Source organism: Hyposmocoma kahamanoa, unplaced genomic scaffold (assembly GCF_003589595.1).
Source record: "Hyposmocoma kahamanoa isolate Upper Pololo Valley unplaced genomic scaffold, ASM358959v1 237, whole genome shotgun sequence".
Taxonomy (NCBI): domain Eukaryota; kingdom Metazoa; phylum Arthropoda; class Insecta; order Lepidoptera; family Cosmopterigidae; genus Hyposmocoma; species Hyposmocoma kahamanoa.
In genome coordinates, this window is record NW_020653754.1 from 823084 (window position 1) to 844225 (window position 21142).

A 21142-nucleotide genomic window follows, 5' to 3' on the forward strand; every position below is an offset into this window, starting at 1 on the left:
AGTACAAATCGGCAATTTCATACTTTAACCCCTATTATTATATAACACTAACTACAGTATAGGATATTTAAATCTGTCTGTCATAGATAAATGATAAAACTCCATCTTGTTCATGATAATAAAATAAGTTTTCATAAACTTCTATCATTATTTTAAAAGATGTATAGACATCTTTATAGACATAGTTTGGTACATTAGCAAACCGCTCCGCTCGCCGCCTGCCGCCTAGCCGTAAGATCATCGTCAAAAACAATGTTTGTTGGCAAAGCGCACTTATTCGCAACGCCCGCGAACTTCCAACAATTCATCATCGATTAAAAATACAACGTGTCTGATTCCGTAGCCCTGCCGCCGCTCACTACCGGTGCCCCAGCATGATTGGTCAAGATGACAGACGCTGTTGTATTCTATCATGTTTGACACGTCCACTTCGTTCTTGGCGGTGGTGGCATAATACTGTCTTGTTGGGACAAGGGACCTTTTGTTTGGGAAATAAATGCTTGGTAATTTATTCACTGGCGGTGCATAACGTAATTAATCATGTTAACAGCCGCTCTAGCATTCTGTCTTGTTTGGCATCTCCTTTTCATTCATGGTGATTGTGCTTTAATAGTGTCTCAGTGGGACAAGAAACCTTTTATATAGGATTCAAATGCTTGGCAATTTACTCACTGCCGGTGCTCAGTATAATGAATCGTGTTAACAGACGCTTTGTATTTTATATTGTTTGACAACAGTACTTCGCTCTTGGTGGTGGTGGTGCTATAATAGTGTCTTACTGGGACAAGGAACCCTTTATTTGGCATATAAATGTTTGGCAATTTGCTCGCTGCCGCTGCCCAGCATAATTAATCATGTAAACAGATGGTCTTGTATTCTGTCTTGTTCGCCACCTCCACTTCGAGCTTGGTGGTGGTGCTATAATAGTGTCTTATTGGTGACAAGGGACCTTTTATTTGGGGTTAAAATGCTTGGCAGGTTACTCACTGCCGCCTAGTTAACATTCTTACACTAGCGTCACAGTACACTTATGAATAGTATAATATAGTGATAAACATTGGTATTAATTCCAAGAATAAAAATTTGCTTTATAAGTATAGCGAAACAAAAAAATGTACACTTCGGGTTATTAATATTATACAGCTTCTGCGTACTTGGATGTCAAAAATCCATGTCAGTGACCTTAAGTTAAATGAAGAGTTCTAGCAGATTGTCTTGGTCTATGATATTTCAAATAAATATTGTAAATGATAAATAGTTACAAACGTTTATTTACAAAGAGCAACCCCGAAAGTTCCTTATTCATTCTCCTCAAGGAAGTCTGCTTCACGAATGGGCAGTAGTCTTTAATCAATATAACGATTTCAAGTATATTAAATAAATTTAAAAAAAAGTGTACATTGCTTACACTGATAAAATAAAATTATTTGAGTTGGGTATAATGAATCATGATAACAGACGTTCTTCTATTCTGTTTTATTTGACACCTCCACTTCGTGCTTGGTGGAGGTGCTATAATAGTACTTGGTACTTGGTACTTGGTGCAACGGGCTGGTATCTCAACTGGTAGCAACTCGACGACAAAGCGCCTATTTGCTATAATAGTATTTTATTTTTGCTAAAGGATCCTTTATTTGAAATTCAAACGCTTAGTAATGTAAAAAAAATACTGAAATGTTTAAGATTATGAATAAAACTACCTCATTTCTCCCTAATTACTGTACATAACATTTATGTCGTAATTGTGTAAGATGTATGATGGTCTTACTCAGCATTCAAAAGCAAACATTTTCCACTCATAAAACTTTTTTTATATGAACATGAACTCACGAGACATAAACATAAACGATACTGCCACGACTTGCAGCTATAGGAGAAAATAACGTATTACGTTCACGCCTAGAAAAAAATTCTTAATGGCCAATAACTAGTTACAACAGTTAACCAGGAAAAAGCCGACATATTTTCATGATTCGCGTAGAAATTTACATAGGAATATCTGATGATGAATTATCACAAATTACAGGTTTCTGGTTTAGTTTCTGGTTGGTTATTTATGATGTCTATGATATAAAAAAATCTTCAAATAAAAGCTTCACTGAAAAATGACTCAACGTATAAATCTGAGTGAAGCGACAAACATACCCCATTGTTGTCAAGAGCCGGGAGCTATTGCAGATAATGTTGACAAAACAGCTGTTACGTCCACGTATCACGCAACTAACGAGGTTTTAAGGTCCACAAAACCAACGTACGATTGCGAGCAACACTGAGTCAGATAGGCTCACCTACATTGCGAAATATGTAACTCGTACATGACGACCTCCTTTTTGGACTCCAGGTATTTTATTGAGATTCAAAAAAGTACTACAGTTAATGAGACAATGGTTATATATAAAGTTGAGTCTCTTTTCACAAATGTACCAATAAAGGATGTATCGATGTTATCAAGGTCACACTTCAAGAAAACGACATCCCTAATTAATTAGTGATAGTCATTTAGTGAACAACCACGAAAGCCTTACAATCTATATTCTGGTGATGGTCGAGTGCTTCGCTTGGCAGCTATATTGCAGTCTCCAAACATGACGAGTATGACAAACCTTCTTTGGAGTGGAATATTGGTGATAACATTGGAGCCATTCTCCAACATTATGACTCAAATACGGTAAATAACTATCGTGGTTTTGTAAAGTTAAATTAAAATATTTATTTTACCATTCAATCTCATTAAAATATAAGTAAATTTTGGACTTTAGAGATTACGTTCAAGAATATACTTTGCTAGCATTGACTTTTTTTGCTAGGCTTAGTTTTAGACACACGTGTCAATTGGAAACTACATATTCAAAAATTAAGATCTAAAATCAGCAGATTTCGCATTTTAACTTTACCATGCATTTACATTTTTGAATCTTGTAAGTTTGTCAGAAAATATCCTAATCTCTATAATAAACTATTGTTTTCTACTCCAAAACAGATTTATGTTACCAAATTCAACTCTTTCTCTCCATTCAACAAATCCATTTGTAATGTCTATAAAAATTTATAATAAGTTACCAAACTCCATAAAATAAATACCCAGAGACAACAGTTTTATATCATATTTGAAAAAAAATTAAGTAAGTAAAAAGTAAGTAAGTAAGTAAAAGTTATTACAAAGTAAGCGAATATTTAAACGATAAAGAAATATGTTCTTATTAAAATAATGAATGTACACAGTGTATTTAGTTAGCATACGTGTATAAATACTAGGCATTAATGCTACCGTAATATTTTGTTATTATTATTAATCTTATTGTCTTTGTTAATAGCATATATAGATATTTATTAATCTTTCAAAATAATTATTATAGTATAATAGTTTTTATTTGAGATTTAAGAGTTGTCTTTTTGTATAAATTGTATTTTGTTTCTTGTAAGGTTTTCTTAAGATTTTATTTGTTAAATGTTGCTCTCTCTGTGTGTTTTTGCTGTGCCCAACATGGTCCCATAGCTCTAATTTAAGCGTGTCCACCTGCTACATTGTAAACTATTGGGAATGCAATAAAGTATTGAGTATTGGACGATTAAAAACAATATATTTTAATAAGTTAAACGCATGTTTGATGGATTTTTATCTATTCTAAAGAATAAGGTTTATTTTCAGGTTCATTGCTCTGATGCTGAACGCTGCGTTTTTCCATTTTGTCAATGTCCTATTAGATGATAGACGTAATGGAAATCTGCAACTGCCATCCATTAAGAGAAAAATAAACGATTCTGGCATTCCAGATATTCAAATAGAATCTCTGTGCGTGCTAGCTTTTATGAATTGTACAAATTTATAAGCAGCTAATGGTGTGTAATGTTTACTTACATCGTCGCTTTCGCTAAGGTCCACGTTTCCATTGGCGTCGTCATCCAGCTGCCTGTGCAGCTGCGTGATCGCCTCCAGGCCGGCGCGGTCCGACAGGCACGAGGCGTCATTGTGGCACGCCTCCAGCAATACTGCAAACCAAAAAATTTTAAGTTAGTTATAGTACGCTAATGAAAGTACGACTTCCCTGTATAATAATATATATAGTATATAGTATAATTAGAATAACGGAACTAACTCCGTTGGCACTACCCAAAACTCTCAGACCAGAACCAATTTAGACAACTTTGTTTCCTAATTACTCCTACCAAGAATCGAATCATGCTCATCATGCGTCCATATTGCTTGGCGTATGCAGGCTTGAACATTTGAGACAGTGTTGCCAGATATTTGCGAAGTTAATTCGCCAGTTTATGTGCGCCAATTGAGGCTAAAAACGCCCAATTTTTTTTAATCGGACATTAAAGCCCAAACATTCAGCTAAATTTGTATTTTCTTTTTAATTTGTATTAAATTGATGATAAACAGGCTAAGGATTCAAACAAGATTGAAAAGCATTATATATACATATAAAGCTACAAATCCTGACTCACTTAGAAAAATAGAACACATACTTCCCGATATGGTGGAAAAAATATATTTAGACCGTTGTACGCGGATGGGCTTCAAGGCAAAGAATCAATTATGAGAAGACCTGAATGTGGAAAATGTAAACGAGTGATCAGCGGCCTGCAAAAACTATAATACATGGGGGGGATTTTCGTGCATTTTTATGAGATACACCCTGGTAAATTTCTAAATGGTAAATTAAAAAATTTTCGAAATTCAAATAAACAAGATGGCCGCCATATAAATTTCAAAGCCTCCTATCACGGAAACTATTAGAAATAGGTAGGAGATGCTCGAGGGAATGTCATAGAGGGTAGCACTGGTCTAGGGGTCGTATTCTAGAACTCTACTCAATGCTCAAGTCAGGATTGCACTCGAAACACAAGCACTGGAAATACGACCCTAATGGCAGGGACTTGAGTATGATTTCGAGTGCTTTAATATGGCTGCCATATAAGTGTTTTTTTTTTCGTCAAAAATAGCTGCTGAAAGAGATTTGCTCTGATTCGACTGAAAATTGGCATGTGAAGGCCACTAGAAATGCCGGATAAGAATTTGTGCTCAAAATTAGTTTTTCGCCATTTTCAAATATGGCCGTTATAGAAGCGTTCGTTGGCGGCAGAAAAAAATTGCTCAGATCCCTTTGAAAATTGGCATATGTCTCTAGGAGTGCTTGATAATAATTTGTGATGAAAATTGGTTTTTCGCCATTTTTAAATATGGCTGCCATAGAAATGTTTTTTGGCGGCAGATGAATATTTGCTCTAATTCGATTGAAAATCGGCATGTGGGGGAGTCTATGGGTGTTTAATAATAATTTGCAGTCAACATTTATTTTTCCCCATTTTTTTATATAGCTGCCATACAAACTTTTTGGCGGCAGATGGAAATTTGCTCTAATTCAGCTGAAAATCGGCATGTGGGGATCTTTATGGGTGTTTAATAATGATTTGCAGTAAAAATTTACTTTTTACGGTCGTAGGCCGAGGTGTAGCGGAGGGTGAAGCCCGAAGCGCCCGCACGCCACCTTACGTAGGTAGTATACGGAGACTCTATTACGGTACAAGATTTCACAATTGTTCAAAATGTAAGGCATACTTCCCTATGTAGTGGAAATAAGATACTTATAGCGTTGTTGTATCTCGGCCGTCTCTTTTTCTTGGAAGCTATGCCAAAAAGAGAAGTTTAAGGAAAAAATGCCAGACAATAAAAAAACTCAAAATTTTCCGATTTCAAAGTAGGGAATTTCCTGTATCCTGAGTAACGATAATTCTGAGGGCACCCAGAATACCCTGACCAGTGACCAATTTAAAAATATTTTTTTGGTTCAAATCAGGGATCGAATCTGGAACCTCCTCATCAAGCACACATAGTACTTAATCACTGTGCCAACGAAGAGCATAAGCACACCCTGTAATCTAAAACCGACCACGCGCCGCAGGCCGAGCCCGACCCCACCGTAGGTAGGGCATAGGGCTCGTTTTTTTAATATAGCTTCATGAAACTAATCAACAAAAATTACATATTATTATACAGGTATGTAATGTTATTTACATCATTTTCGCAAGATCAGATCTACTAATAAATACTACTCTACATATTTATAGTCAAAGCATGTCAAATTTAAATCATCTTTCATTAATATTATGATGATTCTTCAAGTATATCCTTATCATCTGAGGAGCTTGACGGGCTAGACTTTGTTATTTAACTTAAAATCACCCTTTCCTGTTTAAAAAAAGCTACATATCGCTAAGTCGCCGAACGATTTTTTAGTCGCCGCACGCGCACGACTCCCGAAGTAGCCTTAATGGCGAAAAATCGCCTAATCTGGCATCACTGATGACATAGACAATGTAGCCAGAATCCCTCCAGCATTCTATACAGAATATAGAACCAGCAAGTACAACACAGGACGATCCTCTTGACCGTATACCTTATTGATCTTGATGATCATTACTGATATTTTTCATTCAACTTTATTATCCGTCATCTTGTTGTTCACTTCCGTCTTATACGTATCACATAATCAATTCAAATTTCTATGGTATTCTTTTTCCCTTACAGTCTTTAACGATAACATTCATATTTATTGCCAGGTAAGGCTATACATAGCATAATAAACTTTATGTGCAATTGGGTAACGTACAAAAGAGATACAATGGGGTCGCTGCGGGAATCCTCGTATGTAGTTTTTTAAATTCGTTCCATTGGGATGGAAGCGAGTTTAGAATTTAGAGAGGACATCTCTCAAATACAGGACGAAAATATTGAATGAAAATGTAAGCCCACAGATGAACAATGAATACCAATAAGCCCCGGCGCCAAAGTACATTTCTAGAGTATTTTAGAATTTTCACTTTCTTTCTCTGTCCGTTCTCTTACTTTATGTAATTTCATTCATGATAGCTTCTAAGGCAATCGAGAAAAGCCATCTTACTCTAACACAAGTCATTTGCCTTTTTAGAAACTATAATAGGTTTCCAAGCCTTACTAATGTCCACGCCTTGTTTTACTTCGTAAGCCCTGTAAGGTTTCTATCCATTATATCGATGTCAAGGTCTTAATTATGAAATATAATCTAAAACAAAGGCATTCGTGTCGGTCCCACAAATTAGCATGTCTTATAATAAAATAATTGCTTAGGCAATAAGATCGCTATAAACTTTCAGGTAACGGTGAATTTCCAAATTAAATTAGCGTTACTTACATCCTTTCAAAGGCTATTAATGAAAACAAACTATTAAAGTTAGATCACAAAGTTATTAACATAGAATTATAATTAGGTCAATTGATTAATTTATTAAGAACCGGTTGTTGATCATTAAAATATGCATCGCCTTCTATTAAAACGACATAAATCCATTGTTTTTCACAAGACGCTTTTATCAGCTTAAAATATGCAGAAAAATTAAATCCATTACTTTTTAAAACCTCGAACGAATTTCGGTCGCATTGTGTGACGTGTTTGTGTAGAGCGAGGGGTGAGGGAAACATTCGTTGGAGGTGATGTTCCACATAAACTTTCATGTAGTATATGGCATTGATCACACTTTAATATTTTCATATTGAGTGGATATACTCAGCTTCTTTTCTTACATAATCTTCTAATGCTTTATAAATATACACTATTTTTAATGGATCCATTACACTATATCACAAAAACACCCCGTACAAACGCTTAAACGCAGTTGAATAAAATACGGTTCGTTTGGCGCCTCAACTGAATTTCAGTTGTACGTAAACTACGAGACTCAAAAAATTACGCTAGTCTGGCCTCACCCATAACGGATGATTACACTTCCAGCAATGCCTGGAAAATAATATTACTGTATTTTTGTAATGAAAATGTATATAGCATTATTAACTTCATGCACAGCGGGAACTCCAGTTACTCCGCGGAAATTCTCCAGAAAACGCGCGACTTATTTTTTTGACTCGTAGCTAATTTGCACGTTACAAAATTGACAAATCGTCAACCTCGTAATTTCCATTAACGTGGTCGTGAACTTTTGAACAGGGGCAAAAAACAGAATTACTACAATTACATGACAACATATTTTCATTGTATCGAGTGACGGGACGATTAAGTCGTGGGTCTGGTGATTATACCTTTATGGTATAACTATAAACCCCAGACAATAGAGAAAAATTAGTTTCTATGGCACTCAAAGATGGCGACAGCTTAATATAGTGATATTTATAGTGTAATTATAGTGAGCATTACTGCGTTCCGGTCTCGAAGGCTGGTGACATTACAGGTTTTTCTTGTCAACTTATGTCTACAGTGTAGTGGCAGTACCCCACAGATATTTGCGATTTAAAGCTCTGAGTGGCACTGCAACTGTTATGGATAGGCTTGTCGCACGTCTTGTTCATCCCGTCGCTTCATATCATTAAAAAAAACCACGAACACCACTCGACTAAGGGGGTCATCATAACTGCAGTCGGAGGCCAGAAAGTCATTCTGACGTTATACTACGTTTGTCGAGTCATGGTCTCCACTCAAGAACTCGTTTCACCCATCGGTTATCGAGTCTTTAAATGTGTTGAATTTGACAATTATATCATTTTACATAAAAAACACGCCGTTAACATTTGATGTAAACACTTTAATACAGATCAAAATAAGCTGTGTTTTTAAAACTCATTTAGCGGAACAAAAAAGAGTGAGGATAATAAATAAATAAAAATTATACATACAGTAGTAATTAAATTAACATCGACTTACAGCCTTACCGAACCTTTTAGCTCCTTGTGAATGTGTTTGTCCAGGGAAGTACTGCCACTATACCTATTTCTGCAACTACTGTTTGCGAAGGGTAAGAGTACTGATGAAATTACAGGTACATGTGATTTTTATGTCTCCAGATGTCGTGCGCAGTGATAGCGGCTCTCAAATCTTTGTGATTTTTAAAGCTCCGAGTGGCATCTCATGTTATGCTGCGCTTAATACCAGGCGCACGACCTGTTCGCCCCGTAATTTGGTACCACAAAAAAAATTGTAAACAAAATACATTTTTTTTTCAGATTTTGTGGTTTTTGCAGAAACAGCTACTGCAAATTTATTAACAATCAAACTTTAATTTAAAAAAAAGCGTTTTTAACACTCGACCAACTTGTGTTAGTAGGAAATTCAAATAAACGAATGAAAAAAATTACAGTCGACTAATTTTTTATTTTCAAATTGCACCTAAAATAAAAAAAAAGTTAAATAACCAGCCCGACTTTTTACTATGGTTTTTTCTTTATTATTTAAAAATAAGTGCGCATTTGACCTCCATCTCACCTGATGGAAAGTGACTATTAGATCGACGATGGAGCATGCACACCTAAATAATTATTTTATTCACTAGTCACTCTCGCCTTGAAAATGCCCATGTTATAGCTATGTATGGTAAAATTATGGCAAAAACTGAACAGTTACATTTCGATGATGTGTTTAAGGCGAGTCACAGAAGGAGAAGCGGGAGCAACAATTTTGCTAGATGGTTTAGCTATTTATTCTTAAATAACAGTCTTACAAAAAACATACGATACACCTAAGTATATTGTCTACAGAATGTGCCAATTTGTTACACGATGGGATGTATTTCACCATAAAAACGTAAAATAAAGTCCTAGCTAAAATAAAAGTCTAAAAGAAATTATTTTAAGAATAAAATATCTAAATTTGTATCCACACAGAATCAGTTAAATTTTGGTTTTCAATTGAAGCTCTGTTATTAAATTCACATTTATCCCAAAGTTTACAAATTGCCCAGCGGTTTAACGACACGGCGCGCTGCTTACAGCCCCGTCAGTCGATATCGGATGCTTGTCGTCGTCAGATCTGTGTCAACTTTTCACCCTCTGTTCTTATTTTATTCATATTAATTTTCAGGACGCGGATTAGGAGACGCGAGTGGCGAACTCCGACATCTCCAAAAATCTGGACTGCGTTGAAATACCTCTCCTTAAAGAACAAGTGTTTATTTACTACCAACACTACTATTAATATCAGAATTCAATAAAAGCATCACCATGTCAGGGTCCATAAAGCAACCTGCTCGCTTTTAAATTTAACTAATCTACTATCAAAGTACAATGACCTGACCAGTAGCACGTTTCAGAAAACAAGATAATCATTTATCAGTAAATTGGACTTTATTTATGTACATAAATAAAGTCGACCTCGACCTCTGTATCTGGTAAATAATTACCAGATACAGAATTCGTTTGGTTACAATTAATAAAAGGTATTGTAATGGTTCTTTGTGTGGTGTGAGGATACTGAAGAAAGTTGATCATTCGGAACTTTGTTTTTGGCACTGTCACTAAGTTACCCTGAGATATAGATTTTTTTTATAACATCAAGTGACGAGAAGAACAAGCCGTGGGCCTAATGGAGCTAACGCCTGTCCATAACAATTGCAGTGCCACTCAGAGCTTAAAACCGCAAAGATCTGAGGGGCACTGCGCCCGACACCCTGAGACATAAGTTGACAAGTCCCATGTGCCTGTAATTTCACCAGCACCCTTACCCTTCAAAACCGGAACACAGTAATGCTAACATTACTGCTTAGCGGCAGAATAGGTGAGGTGGCAGTATTTTCCTGGACGGACTCTTTCACAAGGAGCTGTACTGCTACTAAAAATGTTAAGTGTTAGTCAATTTCACCAGCAATAATGCTCACATTACTGCTTCGGCTACTTCAGACGACTTCTACTTCTCTGGTCGAGCTCTTTCCAAAGTAGCAATCGATATTGAAGTCTTGCAAGGTAAAAAAATCACGACTGGTTGGAAATGACGGCATTTCCTTGCACATCCTTTCCCATCAACATATTTGCTTAATGTTTGCTTGCTCTTCGTTTTATCAAATCGTGGATAGAGATTGACCATGTGTCAATTCACAGAAGACATAAGATTGCATATTGGAAACACCACGCTTTCTAAACAGGAAGTAAACAAATAGTATGTACAAAGAAATAAAAATTCTGAAATAAATTCTGACTTGTTCACTTAATGACAAGAATATAAGAAACAGACTGCTATGTTTATTTAAGAGTAAAAACATCAAATAGATGCCAACTAAACGTTACATATCAACACATACTAACAAGAAGTCACTGACGTAATATTTGTTGTTCTTGTGCGTTAAAATGATTCTTTATGTTCTTTTTGTTGAACTTCATGTTACTTTTTGTAGCAGTCAAAGAAACGACGCAAAGATTGTAAACGAGTAACCGAAAGACATGAGTGTGTCTATAAGAATTGATGTATGAACGAATCGAAAAAGTATGTCAAAAATATTTTAGAAGCCGTAGAGCTCCTTGTGGAAGAATTCATCTAGAAAAGTACTGCCATTATACCAATTTCTGCCGTCACAGCAGTAATGTGAGCTGCGTTCCGGTTTTGAAGGTTAAGAAGTTCTGGTAACCTGCAGACACATAGGACTTGTCAACTTTATGCTTTACAGTGACGGGCGCAGTGGCAGTGCTTTTCAGATCTTTGCGATTTGAATCTCTACCAGGCGCAAGACCTTGTCTCGTCACTTAAAAAAAAGTAAAATCTGTAGCTTGTGTTCAATCTACTCAAATCCAAAAAGTGTATTAGAAGAGACTTTCAATAATATTACGAGTAATAGATAATGGCAAACCTTGAATTGGGAACAAGTTCGTCAAGTACTATGTGTGTAACATAGTAAGTTGGCAACACGGAACCACTTAGTCACTAGTTCAATGCCATTTCCGCAGCGTATATGTCCTATGCGCTTGATTATTAGATGTTTATACGTATAATACTTACAGTAGTCACATTTACGCTAAGTCGTCGTATCACAGAGCAAATTCTATTGAAAAAATAGCTGTATCCGGCTTGCGTTAGAACGTCGCAGAAACGTCTAAATTCGCCAGCTTGGGGAATTATGACCACAAACCTCTTCATAGGAAGACTCGAGCCCAGAGACCTATATATATCAGAAACTTTTGCGGGCATGACACAACAACTAACGAAAATTTTATCACAATCGGATATATAATAATGGAATGCGCACGGAACAAATGTACAAAAACCCATACATTAATTTCACACAAAATAATGGTCGCTTCCGACGGCTACGGCGGAATGAATAGGCATAGGTATAACGATATTGATGGGCGATCAATTCTGGAAAATATGTGCATTTCTAAAAAAGGAAACTGAAAATACAAGGATAATCTCATAAGAGTGAGGGAGGATTACGAGATGTAAATCACGTGAAGATTTTGGACAAAGCAGAAAATTGGCCAAGATTAAATTCTGTTCAATTAGACGTATTAAAATATTAAAGTCGAAGTCAAAGATTATTTATTCCATAGAATAAATTTACACTTGAAAACGTCACATTTAAGCTACTGCTCGTTCACTACGCTGACCTCCCTGAGAAGAACGAGCAAGAAACTCTAGGGTTTGCTCTTTTCAAATAAACTTAAATGCTATGGAATACACTGTGAATCGAATTTGTGTGGATTCTGGAGCCGTGTTGTCTTTCCATACATCTTATCTCTAGTGTTTAATTTTGTAATATGATTTTTCGATCAAAATATTTTTAATGTAGTTTTTAAACTTAAGAAACGATGAACTTAATAAATGCTCCGAATCTTATTGTAAAAAAGTATACAGTTCCCAATAAAAGAGTTGTTTACCTTGGTTAAACGAAATCGTGGTACCATGAGTTTGGACTTAGCTCTAAGGTTAATACTATGGATATCTTCTTTCTTATTGAAATTATGTATATTTTTACGGGCATATAAAATACAGCCTTGGCTAAAAGTATTGAGCACCCTAAATATCTCGAACGGGCACAATAAGTATTGCAGAAAACAGGTCCTATTGTTAAGGATTATTTTTTCGGCATCTACAAAGGTTTAAAAACAATGACCCCCACACCGTAACTAGCAATAAAACACCTGGTGCCATAAAATATGTCATTTTACGATTTTTGTATTTATTTCTCAGTTCACTACTATCATTCGTTACGTACACATCCAGTGATCTAGTGCGCTTTTGGTATTTTGTTTAGTTCCATTTAGTGATATTGTTGCAATATGCCTAAAAAAAACGAACTTAGTTTAGAACAACGTGTGCAGATACAACTTCTGCAAGAGCAAGGGAAATCACAGGTAGAGATTTCTAAAACTGCGAAATGTTCGCGCCGATCTGTGCAATTAACTATTGAGCGATTCGCCGCTACTGGGTCCCATAGTAACAGATACAGAACAGGGCGCAAACGCATCACCACAGATCGTGAGGACCGAAAGTTAATGAGAGAGTCGTTAAAAAATAGGAAGAAAACTTCTTCAGATCTCGCTGCTGATTTCTCTGTCGAAATTAACAGACCTATTTCTGCTCGCACTACTCGAAGAAGGCTTCAGGAAGTTGGTCTGAAAGGCTGTAAAGCCAGGAAGAAACCATGGCTCTCACAAAACAAGAAGAAGGCTCGGTATGAATGGGCCTTAAAATATCAAAGTTTCACCGAAGAAGATTGGTCAAATGTCGTGTGGTCAGACGCGTCAAAGTTTGAGGTGAGTTAGACAATTTCACGTTCTTAAGATATTAAACAATGTGATTTGAAAATAAAATTCAATAACAAAAATATTTTAGATTTCCGAAGTCACTACATTTTTTAAAAATTACAGATTTTTGGTACACCTGGTGTGACTTTTGTGCGCCGCCGGGCAGGCGAAGAATTTAGTCCAGCCTGTATAGTGCCAACCGTAAAACACGGCGGAGGCAGCATAATGATCTGGGGCTGCATGACTGATTCAGGAGTTGGCGAAATGTTTGTGTGTGAGGGTCGCATGAACTCTTCAAAATAACATCAACGTCCTGGAATCTGCGTTGCTGCCCTCATTTTCAACTCTTTTTGGCGATACAAATATGGATGGCGTCAAATTCCAGCAGGATAACGCGCCATATCATAAATCTGCCAGCACTATGACATGGTTTAGAGAAAAAAACATTGAGCTTCTGGAGTGGCCTGCCCAGTCTCCGGACCTAAACCCCATAGAACATTTATGGGGTTTATTAAAGCGCAACGTCAGGCGCCACCCAATAAATACAAAGGAAGAACTAAAACGCCGTCTGCGCCAAGAATGGAACGCTATACGTCCTGAAGACTGTAAAAATCTTGTCCGCTCTCTACCAAAAAGAATTTCTGCCGTAATTAAGGCAAAGGCCACCCTTCGCCTTAATTACACACGAAATATTGATTTTTATTTAATAAATAGTAATATTAACATGTGTAAATTGTTTCAAATCGTTTCATTTTCATATTCCCCAAAAAACTGTGAGTTATCAGGGGTGCTCAATACTTTTGGCCAAGGCTGTATTTCAGTAAATGTACTGTGATGCCACCGTCATGATACCAGTCTCCTTAAACTTTTCTCTGAGAGAAACCCGAGAGCGTAGACGGTATACAGAACGACTCGCTCGTTTTTGCAATACAAATATGGTTTGAATATCTGCCGCTTTATCCCACATGAGAATCCCGTAGGACATTATACTATGGAAGTAACTAAAGTAAATTAGTCTAGCGGTACTAACATCGGTAAGCTCACGTATTCTGTAGACTACGTATGCAGCGGAGCATAATCTGCTGGCCACGGAAGGTATATGTGGAAACCATTGAAGTTTACTATCTAAGGTCACTCCCAAGAAGACTGCTTTATTAACAAGGTCTAACTTTTCTCCGTTTATTTCTATGCTTGGACTAGTCGATTTTACGTTAGGTAATTCAAATTTGACACATTTTGTCTTCTTGGCATTAAGCAATAAATTGTTAGCATTAAACCAATAAACTACCTTAGAGATGGTATCATTAATATGGTCATACTTAATGTCATGTCTGTCTGTTTTAAAAATCAAGGATGTGTCATCAGCAAACAACACTATTTCGCAATGGTCCTTAACAAAGAATGGCAGATCATTAATATAAATCAGAAATAAGAAAGGTCCAAGTATTGAGCCCTGCGGAACACTCATTTTTATCGGAGAACTCAAAGAAGTCACTCCATTTATGTCTACTTTCTGAATTCTACCGTTGAGATATGAGGAGATAAGTTTCGACGCCTTGCCATTTACACCGTAATGTTCCAGATTCCTAATAAGAGTAATATGATCAACGTAACCAAATGCCATTGAGAGGTCACAGAAAACACCTATAGCGTTCTGGGACTTTTCCCAAGCATCAAAGATCTGTTTTAGCAACGCTACCCCCGCATCGCTAGTCGACCTACCATTAGTAAACCCGTATTGTTCACTATGAAAAATATCATTCCTACCGAAATAAGACAGTAAAATTGAAATGGGCCTATAGTTGCTAGGATAAACTTTCCTACGGCTTTTGAATAATAACCTTGCTGTATTTCATTAGATCGGGAAAAACACCTTCGTCAACGCACCTATTAAAAGCTACAGCTAAATGTGGGGAAATTAGATCAATAACTGAGTCTATAACTTTGGTTGATATGCCTCAGAGATCTTCAGTTTTTTTAACATGTATTGACTTAAAAGCTTTTATGATGTCTTGGGGATTAACATCACGGAAATTAAATAAACTGCCACAAACGTTAACATTTTCCTTTAGGAGATCAATAGCAAGAGAATGGGATGAATTTAATGATTCTGTAGTGTTCACAGCAATTTCCGAAAAGAACGATTCAAAAACTTGGGCTACCTTATCTTTAGATTTTATAAGTTTGCTGTCTAATTCTAAAACTATATCTCTATCGTGTTGTTTAACCCTCCTTGACTCTTTATTTATTATGCTCCAAGTAGTTTTAGATTTAATTTATCGAATGTCTAATTTTGTCGCTGTGAAAATTAACCTTAGCAGCTACACATACTTTTTAAAATATTTTTGAATAATTTCTAACATTTTCTATGAACTTGGAATTAGTATTATAAGTTTTCATAGCATATAGCTCATACAAACGAGACCTACTTTTATGAATACTTACTGTTGCCCAGTTGTTGAATTTAGTCTCTCTATGGAAAGTTAATGTTTTCGATTTAAATACATTATCAAATTCATTTTTAATTAAACCAAATATCGTGATATATAAAGTATTTGGAACCTCCGGTATATGGGGTAAGGAATTTAAAATTAGAAACTAGGAAATTTAAATTAGATTTCATCACATTAAAATACCTAGCGCTCTCCATTGCAATGTTCGATCGGGATCTCCGACCTGAAACGGGCACTGTAGCTGTTCATAACAACTAACCTTGAAATCGACTCGCGAGAAATACTGCGAGGATTCACATCATTAAATAATCCGACAAATATTGGACTTGGTACTCGGTACAATTCTTATAACAAGAACTCTAAAAATAGAATTTTTTATGATGTCAAGTAACGGGACGAATAGTTTGCTTCTTTAGTTATAGCGAGACACCTTCCCATAACAGATACGATTCCACTCAGAGCTATAAACTACAAAGATCTTAGGGGCACTGCTACTGCGTTGATCACCTTGAAGCATAAGCTGACAAGTCCCATGTGTCTATAATTTCACCAGCACCCATACGCTAAAATAATGCTGACATTACTGCTTGACAGCAGAAATAGGTATCCTAGCTGTATTTACCTGGAGGAACGCTTTTACAAGCAGTTTCCCTGATTTTAATGATGATAGTTTAATGATGAAACTTGCATCACAATACATATACTACCTATTTGCAAAGTGCATCGTAAAAGGTCTAAGTGCGCCGTTGACATGACGTTGGCCTTCTCACGATTGGTTTTATTTTGATATTGATCAATGTGCTAGTTCTGATTCATACTCCGTACTCGCCAATGCACATGTTTAATTACAGATGCACTTCGATCACAATGTTCGATTTGTAACTCTCTGGTTTTATCTTTGTAACAAACCGACGTGATAATTCATAGGTGGTGTGCTAAAAGCGTATGTACGGACAACAGCACATCAGACTACACATTTTTGTTCAAAAATCGCCTACTGTGCAACGGAACAAGATGTCAATGTGTAGCTTGATGCGCTGTTGACTGTACAACTACTTAACCTGGAATGAGAAAGTGCAGTGTATGTATTTCAAAGTGTATGTTGCAGATAAACTAATGATCACCATTGGTCTTTTTATAATGTAATTTTTGTACGGACAGTAGAATAGATAGCTTGTAAGTGTACTAACAAAATGGACTGTATATTGTCTGCAATAAATGATGTTTATTTTATTTATTTATTAGTTAGTCGGAAAGTGGCCACTGATTGTTGAAAAGGTCTTCTTCCCATTGGTTGTAAATTTTGAGAGTTAGACTTGTAGATAATTGCTACTTTTTTAACCTATTACATCAAAAATGCATGTGTAAAAAATGCTTATAATATTAGTTCAAAATAATCGAAATCATGATTTCCCAATAACAGGAAACTATACAAACTAATTATCTCAACCAACCGGTATGTTACACACCAAACAAATTAATATACGTGATTCATTTACAAACTACTAAAACGCTTATCGTGTAAATACACAAAAAGGAATCTCAAACAATCTCAAGCAATTACACATTTTGAATATTCATTCAAACATTTCATGCTTGACAGAATATCTATGAAAATACTTGTTCCGTTAGTGATACTAAAATAAAATAGAAAATTTAACCAGGCAACCAGTTGATTTTTTTGCAAAGAGCTCTCAAAATCTAGAAATTCTGAATTAAAAACAATTTTTTTTGAACCTGCAATTTCCAAAAAATTGTTAAGGATTTTTAATACTATATAAGTATGTTCAGTTTTATGAACGGAATCCCGTGGAACGTAACGGATTTTTATGTAATTTTTTGGCTATGGGCTAGTGGCCAATGCCATGAAAAATATATTGACGGATAAGATGTCAAGGAAAAAAAAATAAGATGTCAATGTTATTAACGTTACAATATAAATAGCCAATTGCAATCAAGTTTTGAATGTTTCAGTGTTGCTGCTTTTTGAACCTTTTTTAGCATTGCATATTATTTAAATATTATCAGCAAGTGCGGTAGACACCGCACTTTTATTTTAAATCTATTTAAAAAAATTCAGATCTCAATATTTTTTTACTATTCTGCTAAGCTAATTGAAATAAAGAATTTTAAGCTTATATATGTATAGCTAACAAGTTGAGGCTGGTTAATTTTTCTGGTAATAAAGTGCCAAGCTCCATACTAATTCGGTACAAGTCTTTTAGAACTAATTTATTAAAGTTGTAAACGTCAATATTTTTTGATAAATGGACGGTTCCATCAGAAGTTTTGACGTGATGGAATATTTTCTTTTCTCTGGTGACTTGGATTGTCAAATTTTAAGCTATGTATAGTTTATATCTGCAAGCGGACATTTCACAACACTTCCGATGTCATTGACTTCGCATTTGTCTCACAATTGATAATTCCTTGAATAAATAATGCCATTAAATTTGGACAAAAGCATTTTTTTTTAAAACATGGATATTTTGCATTAGAAAAGGCTTTCAATAGTATGCAGAGAACTATATTATTCACTATAAGATAATGTAGTCTACAAGGAAAACTGGCAGAGAGGTAATCATCGTAAATGTCAGGCATTGTTTAAGATTATATAAAACGTTTAATGGTTTTAACAAATCAGGGCAGTGAGATTTTGAAAATTTTGATAACAATATTTGACATTGTATGGGACACAGTCTCCATTTTGATTACTTTTCGGTACATTAAATAATAATAATAACCATAATAATAATGGTAATAATAAAATGAATATATTTGGTATTATTGTTGCGGCTTCCCGTAATAAAAATGCCGACGTAAACTTTATGTGTGTTGTAAGCAATGTGTCCAGCCATTTAACTCCCCTCATTGGGATCAATTGGCGTCTAAAACTATTTGCTCGCAGTTCATTGAAAGCAATATCTGGAATTGCTTTTTGTACGCGGGGAATTTGATGACTGTTTTCATACGCAAAATCACTTTCGGGGAAAATCCTCCCTTTCCTTCTTTTCTTTGTTATTTGTTCTGGAATTTAAGGTATATAAATTTTCATAATGTTGACATAATCACCATTTATTGTATAACATATAGCGTTTATGGGTAAAATCAAGCTCATGACAATATAAATTTTATCAATAATAATATCACTATAAAATACGAAAAAGACAGTCATAAGTTTAGATTAACCTATTGTTTTTTTGGAATGCGATTCAGAATTTACAACCACGTTTAGTATTGTGTCAACTGTAGTTTTTGATAAATAATACATAAACTTGAGATGTGGAATGAAATTAAATAACGCAACAAGTGAAAGTAAATATTTGTCAAATGCACTATAACACTTGGCGTTCTCGTTGGTTGTAGCAGTGGTGGTAGAGATAAATTCTATAGGCGCTAGGTGATTAAATTCTAATCTAGGAAACAAATTGGTCAAGGTCTGAGTGTTCTGGGTAGTGACCCCCAAATTGTCATTATTATTTAAAAAAAAGCATGATTTCAGTTTCGTAACAACTACGCTTATGAAGATCTAATACGTCTTTCAGAATGGATACGTGCTCATTATAATGAATGCAAAACGCTAGAACAATTGAACATTACAAATCCTTTTTATGTTAAGTACCGATGGAAATCAAGGACATGACGAACGTGCAAAATTATATGCAGTGTTGCCAATTTTGAACGTATTTGATGTCTATGTGAGAAGACAATGCACTGCTGTTATATTGCGACAAATATGTAAATTTACGTCAATTATAAGCATGGGTATCTTCTATAAAGGTGGTTCATTAAAATCACTTCACACGTTATCAAATATGAATGTTTTATATTCACAAGTGATACCGGCTACCCTAATTGCACCGTGAGAAATTTACAGTAATTACTAAGGCTGCCTTATTAACACCCTTGCAACACATAAAGAGACCTTGTTTGTACGATTGATAAGAGAATCTATAACTAGACTATACTTTGGAAATTTATTTTAATGATGGGATGGAAATATACAAAATGACGCACACTATGATGGGGTTAAGTTCACAACAACGCATACTTGACGAGATTAACAAGACGTCGTAGTTAATTCCAAAAAAATTCACGAAGGTGGGCTAGAAAGGCAATTGCATGTAAACGCAATGGTTGTTGAGGATTAATTGAAAAAAAAAAAGATTGTGGAGGTCTTGCAATGGAACAATATAGGAAAACACACTTAATAAATTTTATGTCTTTTCCAGTAAAGATCCTTGCAAAAAGGACATGCTAATCGTTAAACATGCAAATTTCCATAGAAAACAACGTTCATTATCCCTGACATAAAAGAAAAGCAAATCTAAATTTATTCAAGTAAACCATCATCACGTAGTGGCCTTGGGAGTGACCGAGCAGAATCAACGGCCATTTGTTGCGGTACAGACGCATCACGGCCACAGATTGGAAATAAACAAAAAAGGTATCAAAACACGGAATTGCCACGCCAAGGGAAATTACCTGTAGAGAAGATACTGTCATGGGAAATGTCTTGGTCGTGAATTTTAGCCTTGTGCCGCTCAACCGACGGGGGATGGGACAAATGCGTCCTTTCTTTGTTGTGCACACCCCGACTAGGAAGGAGCGCGGGCAAGTCATTGCCTGATGCTCCATTGACATCAACGGGACAGATGTCGCACTCTCGATTAGAAAGACCGGCAACAGAGTAGAGTAGCGAAATATTGGAGTGGCACATACCCAACTGTTGGAGACGCCTTGCTGGGAAAAAAGAAAAAGGAAGAAGAAATTTAAAGAATAACGGCGGGAATTAATAGAAATATAAATGTTAGTATTAAGATCGTATGTGACAGTTTGTTATTTGTTTCTTGTGTTTGTTTATGTATCTGTCTTGTAAATCTGTTCTGTAGTTGCAATAAAGTTGATTGTAATGAAGAGTTTCGAAGCATGCAGATACGAATATAAAATTATTTGCGAAAGAAAATACGTCTCAACGGGAGTGAGCAAGATGGCAATAACATTAGACGTGGAATTTACAGTGTAATCAAGTCTAGAAATACACAAACTGTTGTTGGTCATGCGGTCGTACTAAATTAGAAGTATAATTATTACAATTAATCAAGCAATCGGCGCGGCGTGCCAAGAGACTGCTTGGGTTTATGATAAATAGGTTATGCAAAATTTTGGCTTTAGTTTGTGACAC

At 35.6% G+C, this 21142-nt stretch overlaps 1 protein-coding gene across 3 annotated transcripts in view; it reads right to left on the reverse strand.

Annotated features, from left to right (window-relative positions):
• Positions 1-21142, reverse strand: part of LOC113228695 (stromal interaction molecule homolog) — a 100239-nt gene that overhangs the window by 61598 nt on the left and 17499 nt on the right. For all 3 annotated transcript variants that reach the window (XM_026462052.1, XM_026462051.1, XM_026462053.1), the window contains exon 2: positions 3860-3990. In XM_026462052.1, coding sequence (XP_026317837.1) covers positions 3860-3990 — 131 coding nt within the window. The remainder of the gene's footprint in view (positions 1-3859; positions 3991-21142) is intronic.